Source organism: Notolepis coatsorum (assembly GCF_963971535.1).
Source record: "Notolepis coatsorum genome assembly, chromosome: 9".
Lineage (NCBI taxonomy): Eukaryota > Metazoa > Chordata > Actinopteri > Aulopiformes > Paralepididae > Notolepis > Notolepis coatsorum.
The window spans coordinates 77,761,414-77,771,037 of record NC_140173.1 but is presented as its reverse complement, the minus strand read 5'-3'; the positions used below and the strand labels follow the sequence as shown (position 1 = coordinate 77,771,037).

The 9,624-nt window shown below is 44.1% G+C and overlaps 1 protein-coding gene across 1 annotated transcript in view; it reads right to left on the bottom strand.

Annotated features, from left to right (window-relative positions):
- Window positions 1-2,960: 2,960 nt before the first annotated feature.
- valopa (vertebrate ancient long opsin a) overlaps window positions 2,961-9,624 on the bottom strand; it is a gene marked incomplete at both ends in the record, with an annotated part of 80,620 nt that continues 73,956 nt past the window's right edge. Inside the window, one exon of the mRNA XM_084321163.1 lies at window positions 2,961-3,197. Coding sequence (XP_084177289.1) covers window positions 2,961-3,197 — 237 coding nt within the window. The remainder of the gene's footprint in view (window positions 3,198-9,624) is intronic.

Here is a 9,624-nt window from a genome sequence, read left to right as displayed (position 1 = left end):
TCAGTTTTGTTTGCTCTACCGAGGGTCAAAGTTGTGGAACTCTTTGCCTCCACATATTTTGGAATTTTCTTTTCTGAAATTCAAAAGAGCACTGAAATCTCATCTCCTAGATCACCAATATTTCCCATATGGACTTCCTTTACAAACTGTAGTCTGATGGCTTGATGTATTGTGTTATTGTATTTTCGTTTTATTATATATTCTTACTGTCATTGATTGTTTTCTCTATACCAGAAATCGTATGGCATGGGGTGCCTACTTCGGTGTCTATGTAGGCCTGCTTGTGTGTGTTTGTTTGTTCAGAGGGGGGGGGGGGGGGGGGGGGATTTTATTTTATATTTTACATTTATCTTGATATAATGTAATTTTGCTTCCTGGTGAATGCCACATGCAAGCCCCTTGAGGGTTTTTAGGCAATTCTCCTACACATCCCTTGTGGACTATATTGTATTATATATGTAACTGTTTTTATATGTGTAAATAAACAAACAAACAAACAAACAAACAAATAGCAACACAATAGACCACTACACTTCCGCGTTACATTGAAATCGGGAAGGAGATTGCGGGGGGAGCATATGAATGAATGTGGATCAGGGCTGTGATGTAAGTGGTTGCCGATACGGCTGTGGGGGTGCTAGAGACATGATCGAATAGACGTTTATGCGCCTCAATCTCCTGAACACGGCGTGACCCATTCCCACTCGATCAGAACTAAATCGGCGGAGAAAAAGCCCATTTTAAAGCACCTATTCCGCATGCACATGCGCAGAGTGCCCATGGAGTCTGGACGACGCGAGATGACGCACGAATGAATGTGGACTGTTCCATCAGAGGGCGGAGCTTCGGTGGTAATGTGAGTGGCTACAGACCGCTGCACTTAAATATAAACATTAGTCTACCTGGAGACTCAATGAGGTAATTGTAGATCGCCATAAGACGCGTCTGGCCATTTAGTGGGATAATTTTTTCATTATCCTGTTCGGCTGAAAGGAACCTGGCCACCGAAGCTCCTCCCTCTGATAGAACAGTCCACATTCATTTGTGCGTCATCTTGCGTCGTCCAGACTCCATGGGCACTCTGCGCATGTGCATGCGGAATAGGTGCTTTAAAATGGGCTTTTTCTCTGCCGATTTAGTTCTGATCGATTAGGAATGGGTCACGCCGTGTTCAGGATATTGAGGCACATAAACGTCTATTCGATCATGTCTCTAGCACCCCCGTATCGGCAACCACTTACATCACGGCTCTGATCCACATTCATTCATATGCTCCCCCCGCAATCTCCTCCCCGATTTCAGAATCCCGGAAGTGTTGCGGTGGTCTATGCTTTCTCAGCAGCCGCCATTGCAGAGGCTTCAAAGGGGGGGAAGGCAAGGGAGGGAAGATGAAAGGCTGGCTGCATCCTGATATTTGAAATATTGTGGCTAGCCCTCAGTTACCAGATTTGTGTTGTTTGGGGGGTTTTAACAGCCCTCTCGTCGCTGCAACATTTATTTTTTATTATGATGGTTAACAGGGCAGACAAGAGGAAGTAGCCTCTCTTTAACAAGTCAAACTAGCAGATGAGTGAAGATGGAAAAAGAATGTCCATCCAGGAAGGGGATGGAGATCATATTTACAGCCATGGTTTCATGGAACATGTTGTGAAACACTTCAGTCTGCCTGGGCTTTAGTTCTTCTTTTGTCTTCTCAATTGTGCTTATTTTAAACATGAAATATAGAGAGAGCTCCAAATGTCTATTTGGACAGTGATACTTTTTGGCCTCTTTATTTTCTCTGCTCATTAAACATAGCTGCATAGATCTATACTGTGAGCACATTATGGCGGCAGAACTCGAGAATGTCTGATCACTAATGTGTCCGACTCTTACAGTACCACCAAACATGCACGGACTACAAAGAATAATGTATAGCGTATATCATGCCAGTTAGGGAACCTTGTGTATACTGCACCTGTGTATACTGTTTACATAAATTTATTCAGATTCTAATTATTTATTTCCCATATTTATTGTAACATATAAATCCTCATCTATACATTTAATTACACTTTCACAAATTATCTATCTTATCTTCTACCTACTGTAAAATATTTGACTGATATCAGTCCAAAGTCTCCATTTTGTACCTACAATACAATTGCTAACAGCATAGAGTGTTAATATTGTGGCTGCATGGTGTCCGTTGTAGTACCAGGCATTCATTAGAGACAGATCTTTATTTTCTAAAATATGAAGATCTACCACGTTACTCTGAGAGGCAGGGTATTATTTGACATTAGTCATTTATTAGAATTTAAGTCTTTTTGGCACACTGAAAAGGGGGGGGATGTAGTATATACAAAGAATATATAAAATGTTCCAACTGTTCATTCAAACATTGTTTAATGTATCCTCCAATAAAATTTGGCACCAAAAGAGGACAGCGCTACGGGTTAACATCCAAGGGCCCACATGTGGGCCCTCTTGAGGACGATTCGCAACGTGCCACTTTGCCGACCTCTAGCGGCTCGGGTGTGCATTTCTTTTAATACAATATTTAGATAGGATTAAAGCCCTATTTGTTGCCAGTCTATTGCCCTTTCAGGTGACAAAATCCGTTCAGCGGTTATGTGATATGTGAGGCGTGCGCCAAAGTACACATTACCATCCTCAACTCTCGCTCCGTCAATCATTTGGCGATCTCGAAGATTTTTGGACAGGGTTGTAGCCAATGAGTGTAGCTTTCCAATGATACCCCATGATTTATGATAAAGAAAAGCAGGGTCTCCTTATAAGGGGACCTTACAGCTTAACAGGTTAAAAATGTGTCGCTGTCCAAATACTTTTGAAACCCACTGTAGAGACTAACTGCTGAGACTAACTGCTAGTGTGGAGCGAGTGTGGTTCAGAGACCAGGGACGGCACAGGAGAGAAGAATGGTGAGAAGGTTACTGGGGAGAACATTACATTTACTGTTACATCGGGCACACTTTGTTCTCTGGGATGGGGAGCTGGGCGAAGGAGCTACAGTCGCTGGGTGGCTTGTCAGAGGTGGGCGACACGGTGCCCTCTAAGGGGATGCAGGCGGCAATGGCCGACATCTCTCCTAGCTGGCTCTCGCCGGTCATCCCGGGTCGCTCTGACGTCTGGTTCATGTTGGTCTCGGGGATGGTGCCCTTGCCGGTGAAGAGCTGGATTAGGCACTTCCTGAACTGGACAAAGGTCAAATGGCAAAACAGAGAATCAGAAATGACGAAGGAATACATTGGAACCTAATGTTTTAGAAGATGATCATCATAAACGCAGAGAGGACTTCTGCTCAATTACTAGACTAGATGACTAAAAGGCAGCCGCTGTCTTCAGGACAGCCAACTGCCGTTCCAACCCATTCTACACTTGCGATCTTCGTCAGCCAATGATGCATTGAGCCTTCCTGGCAGGTGTGAGTAGATGCAGCAGTGTTATTGTTAGGCTGCATTGAAGCCATCTGTATTAACTGGCTGCCAAGGAGGCTTACGGCATCATTTTGCTTCCTGGCAGACTACCCTGTCCTGCTTTGCTGCCTTAGAAGGAGGGACACATCACCCAGCATTCTTTAGACTGTCTGGAAGCTTGGTTCAATACCTCATTGGCTGTCAAACACTGCTCATGGTTGGCGGAGCGCAGCATGGGGTGGAACCATATCGGTTGAAATCAATACCTCACTCAATAAAAGCTACAAAATCATTGGGTTTCCAAATGACCTTTCAGCAAAAAATTCAAATTGATATTTTTTTTACTAAGAGGTGTTTCTCCGAATTTCCAGCAACCGCTACATTTTGGGGGGGAAAGTGGAGCAGTTTATTAGGCCTGTTCCAAATAGAACAACTCTATTTTACTATATAATAATCACTTCCTGCTTCTGCTCTGCAAGCTGCTTTTTACTGTCGCTCTGTATTTTTCTGCCTATCGCTACCTTAATGATTTATTATAACCCTTTCGACTCTAAATACTCTGTACGTTAACTCCCAGTTCCTATGGTACTTCTCCAGAACTGTGAATTTATTTATTTAGATTTATGACCGTAGTGCATCGTCGAAAGGACGAGTAGCAGGATCTCTCCGTGGGAGGACTAGCGAGATGAAGAAGTCTCTGTCTTATCAGCTAAACACAAAGGACTGTGTCGGGCACCTGGAGAGAAGATTGCACTGCTGAAGGCGAGGATATTTATGAAAGGCGAGGATATTTCATAAAGACCCCGGTTGTGAAGCGACCAGCGAAAGACAACAAGGCCCACCATCACCAGCTAAGTACCTAGCTTAGCTTCAGTTTAGCCTAGCCTGAAGAGACTGGAGAAATAAGGCACGATGACGACATACACAGTATCTCTAGACTGTACTAGTTGTCTCAACTTCAAAGAGAAAATCATGGAGTTAGAAGCTCGGGTTACTAATCTGTACCAGATCCGTGAGGATGAGAAATATCTGGACATGATACTCGAGACAGCACCATCACCGACAAGCCTCTATTTCCACTAGCCAATGAGCCTTGGCCTGTTCTCGGTGCTAATCCGAAGAAGTGGCAGCGCACCGAACCGTGGATTAAGGTCCAGGAGAATAGGCGGAGTAAGCAAGACAGACACTCTTCCAGCATACGCTCTCCCCCTCTCATGCTCAGAAACAGCTTTGAGTCACTTGGAACTCCCAAGGCAAAAAGACACCGGAGTATTGACACCGAGCATGAAGGGCCCAGACCCCGGATGCGCCAGGAGGGCGCATCAACACCGACACGGCCTGCTCGACTATGCCAGGGAGACGTCCATTTCACCCCAAAACCCACCCATACCTCTCCAGCTAACAATGCTAAAATAAGCACAGAGGCTAGTCATAGCTTATTAGCACACAGAGAAGCTAACGTTGCTAGCGTTAGCTCAGAGGCTAACTGGGACATTGCACACAGAGCTAACACCAGCACTGAGAGCTCAAGGCTAACTGGTAACCCAAACAATGCTGATAAAGCAGGTGGCCTAAAAAGTGACGCGGGGAATGCAAGGACAACACCACAGATGGATATTATCTTGATTGGAGATGCCATGACAAAGCATGTGAAACTTGCAAAAGCAGATAATATCTGTCTGAGCAACAGATCTGTCGAGGACCTGTCATCAGTGATACCAGAAATCCTCAAAGATAAACCAAAGCACACCAAGATCGTCATCCACATTGGCTCGTTTGATATCCTGCACAAAAAAACTGGCACTGAGACACAAAAACATTTCATCAAGCTACTGAATACACTAACCGAACATCAGGATGTATCCATCAGTGGATCAATTGCTTGCTATCGTAGAGGAAAATAGGCATTGAGTCGACTCCTGTCTTTCAACACCTGGCTGGCATCTGTCTGTCCCTCACACAAACTGAGATTCATTGACAATTTCAATATTTTCTGGAATTCTGGGGACCGATTAGCATCTGATGGATTTCACCCAAATTATAGAGGTTCTCGACTACTAACAGCAAACATCAGTCAGTCTTGACCTCCGTTAAGTGGACACAATCAAGCCCCAATCTCTGCTCCATCTAAGCCGAATGACACAACCTCCTGCATGGACACAAGCAACACACTGAGCTCCACGAAACAACAACTTGAACTCAGTGTAATCTCAGTGGACTCACTGCCCGAAGAGAAACAACGATAGTACAGACGCCATGCCATCTCCAACATACCAGTAATATTAACCAGCCAATGGCATGGTACAGTAAAAGCTATACATCTAATAGGCCTGGACGTGCCGTTAACCTCAAAGTTATCAAAGTCCAGCCAAAGCAGATCACCTCTCATGACCAGTCCAACAAATAAAATTAGCCCTCCTAAATGTCAGATATCTGAATAATAAAACCTTTTTAGTCAATGATCTGATTAAAGAAAATAACTTAGATTGCATCTGCTTAGTGGAGACATGGCTTAATAACGACACAGCTACATCAATAATGATGAGACTATAGCGTTCATCAACTGCCCAGAAAGAACCGAAGAGGAGGAGGGGTTGCAGCCATTTTTCCTCAAGATTTTTGTTTAGAATCACAGAACTAGGTGAGTTCATGTCGATGGAATATCTAGCCATTGAACTCAAAACTGAATCAACCATAATTGTCACAATATATCGCCCACCTAGACACTCACCATTATTTATACAAGAGTTCTCTGAACTGATCTCACTATGTGTTACCTGATACGATAAGGTGATCGATCCTAAACGGAGACCTGAATATTCATGTAAATAAAAAAGCAGACTCCAAAGCTATAGAGCTTGCAAATCTACTGGATAGCTTTGATCTAACACAGCATATAATAAATGCAACTCACCGACATGGAATACATTAGACTTCGTGATAACAACTGGGCTAAACATAAATAATATCTCAATAACTGAGCTACCTCTCACTGACCATCACTGTATATTCTTTGATGCCAAATAACCCTTACTAAAACTAAAAATAGGCGCCTTAATGACAAAGCTGAATCAAAGTTCACCGATCTTATCAGACTATATGAACCACACAGTCATGACAGCTCTCTAAATGAAATGGTAGAAAATCTCAATGATGCACTATCATCTGTATTAAATTCTGTCGCCCCACTAAAAACTAAAAATAGTTGACAACAAGAGCCTCCCCCTGGTTGAACTATAATGGTGTCAAAGAAGAAAAAAGGAAATGTCGTTCAGCAGAGAGAACATGGAGGAAAACAAAAACCACTATCTGCTGTGATATCTACAAAGATGCTTTAAAGGTCCACTATCTTATAAATGGCCTTTTCCAGTGGTTTGCATTGTTTTCTAGCAATGTGGGGTTGTACCAACACTGACTAGATGTGAAATCTCTAGCTAGTCCCGTTTCTTCAGTTCAGCTCAGACAAGAACCTCCCCCACTGAACCAAGCCATTCAGAATTGACTCACTCCCTGACGTAGGAAGGCGCTGATCTGCCACTGCACGCCCACAATCAACTGTGATATGTTGAAATTATGATCAAAACGGAGCGAGTGGAAATAATGGGAAGCGGTTTCCCTGTCAGTCAGCACTTCCTCAAAAGAGAGAAAAGAGAGAGAGAGAGGAGAGACAGATAGAGAGAGGGAGAGAGAGGCTCATACGGTGCGAGTCTCGGAGCACACTGCATTGAGAGAGAGGGGGCTTATGTATCTCTCTCTATCAAGAGAGCACTCGCTGTTACACTGTCAACCTGTTGCAAAATATCATAGCGCACGCTCCCACGCGCGCGCCCGTATTCCGATCCGTGCAATAATATTCACGGGAGTAAATCTTGTCATTTGAAACAAGTTACCAATGCATTGTCCCGTGGATTATGCCCCCCCCCCCCCCCCCCCCCTGCGCGGCTAAAAGGATATTTTCTTGGATCTTCCACTTATAATGTAAATTAACCCTGGGTTCTTTTAATTGAATGTCGGCGTGGTGAGCAGAGATGAGACAAGGAGTCAGATGGCAGTCTGTAGTTTACTGAACTCTCACAGCACGAATAGATCACAAATCCGGACCACCTGCATGAAGCCTCCTCTCCGGGAGCAGACAATTGCAGAATGGTCACGAGAACAGACAGCCACAAACTTTTATACATTGGTAGTTAGACACACCTCTTTCCTGGTTTGATGATTGATAGTTGTCAACCCTCAGCTCGGAACTAGGCAGAATCTGCATATGGCTCGCTGATAACAAACTATCATTACACATGGGCAAAACAGAGTCCATTCTCTTCGGTTCAAATAACAAACTCAGCAAGACCGACGGCTTCTCAGTTACAGTGGGTGACAATATTGTCACAAGGAAAGATGAAATTACCTACCTGGGTTCCATCCTAGAGGCTAATCTCTCCTGTGACAAAATGGCATCCAATGTAATAAAAAAAGTCAACCAACGAACTCGATTCTTGTACCGGATCTCCTCTCTGGTAAACAAGAATACCCTGAAGACTCTGGCAGGAGCACTCATTCAGGGGTACTACGACTATGCTTGCACCTCATGGTACCAAAGCACCTCAAAGGCGCTAAAACAAAATTACAAACATCTCAAAACAAACTGGTCAGACTACTGCTTGACCTTACTCCTAGAACCCACCTCACCCCTGCCCACTTTGGACAACCTAGGATGGCTTAGAGTAGACGACAGAGTACAGCAACTTGCAATGGGCCTGGTCTACAAGATACACTACACGACCAAGGTACCCATGTACATGTCAAAATACTTCCCAAAGTTCAGTGAATACCACGATCACAACACCAGAGGGAGCTCCACAAATCATGTTAAACCCAGATTCGGCTCAAATAAGGGACTAAACACGTTTCGCAATTATGCCACATCAATGTGGAACGCCCTACCCAAAGCTGTAAAGGAATGTGGATCACTACCCACTTTCAAAACCTCTCTCAAGGGACACCTACGGGAGACTGCAATTCACACTGGCCCCTGTAAATATCCTAACCCACCCCCTCCAATGTACAGTCATTTACCTAGTATGGTTTTGTCAATAGTCCAATGTACAATTTTGTTTGTTTGTACAGTGTCTCCTCCCCCCCCCCCCCTCAATGTACAGTTTTACTTGTTTATACAGTGTGCCCCCCCCCCCCAACCACCTCCAATGTAAATTACCCAGTATGGTTGTCAATATCCCAATGTACCCAACCCCCCCCACCCAACCTCCTCCAATGTACAGTTTCTACGTCAAATGTATATACTCCCTTTTCTTGACTCCTTCTGTATCACAAACAGTACTGTATTTGCAAATCTGGTATGTCATAAATGTATAGATGTAGCAGTACTGACTATCTGTATGTCATGTAGTTCATATATGTCCTGATGAATTGAAAATGGGGGACCCTGATGTAAACAAGACGAAAGTCTTTCTCTGGTCTGCATCCCCTTAACAATTGTGTGTATGAGCTGTACTGTATTGTACCCATTCTGCAATCTGTTAATAAAGTTTTCAATCAATCAATCAATCAATCAAACCGTCATAGTTGAGGATAAAGAGAATAAGGCGGGAAGAGAAGGTAGAGGGTGGGGATTTTCAGTACGTGCCTTTCATTACGGTGGGGGCCGAACGATAATGGTCTCTGGGGTCCCCCGCATTTGGGCGGGTTGTGTATCTGTGTGTATATGTTGTGTATGCGTTTGAGTGAGTGTGTGCGAGGCTAGACCCGAGTTCATGTCCTCACTCTAGTCATTTGTCTTTAACTCTGTGCTATTCATGACACTTTTGTGATACTTAAGCAATTCAGTGTAGTCATGAATTCTATGTTTGTGTATCTGTGTGTATGTTTGTGTGTAAGTGTGTGTGAAACGGACTGTCTATGTGTGTGTACGTGAGTGTGTTTGTGCGTGTGAGGCGGACTGTCTATGTGTGTGTACGTGAGTGTGTGTGTGTGTGTGAGGTGACTGTCTATGTGTGTGTACGTGAGTCCGTGTGTGCGTGTGAGGTGTGTAAGTGTGTGTGAGCTATGTGTGTGTATCTGTCCTATGTGTGTGTACTTGAGTGTGTGTGCTTGTGTCAGACGGGGACCACTGGGTTTCAGATGTAGGCAGCAAGAGGAGATGTGTGCGTGTGTGTGTATGTGTGTGTGTGTGTGTGGAGAGGGGCCCAGAGCC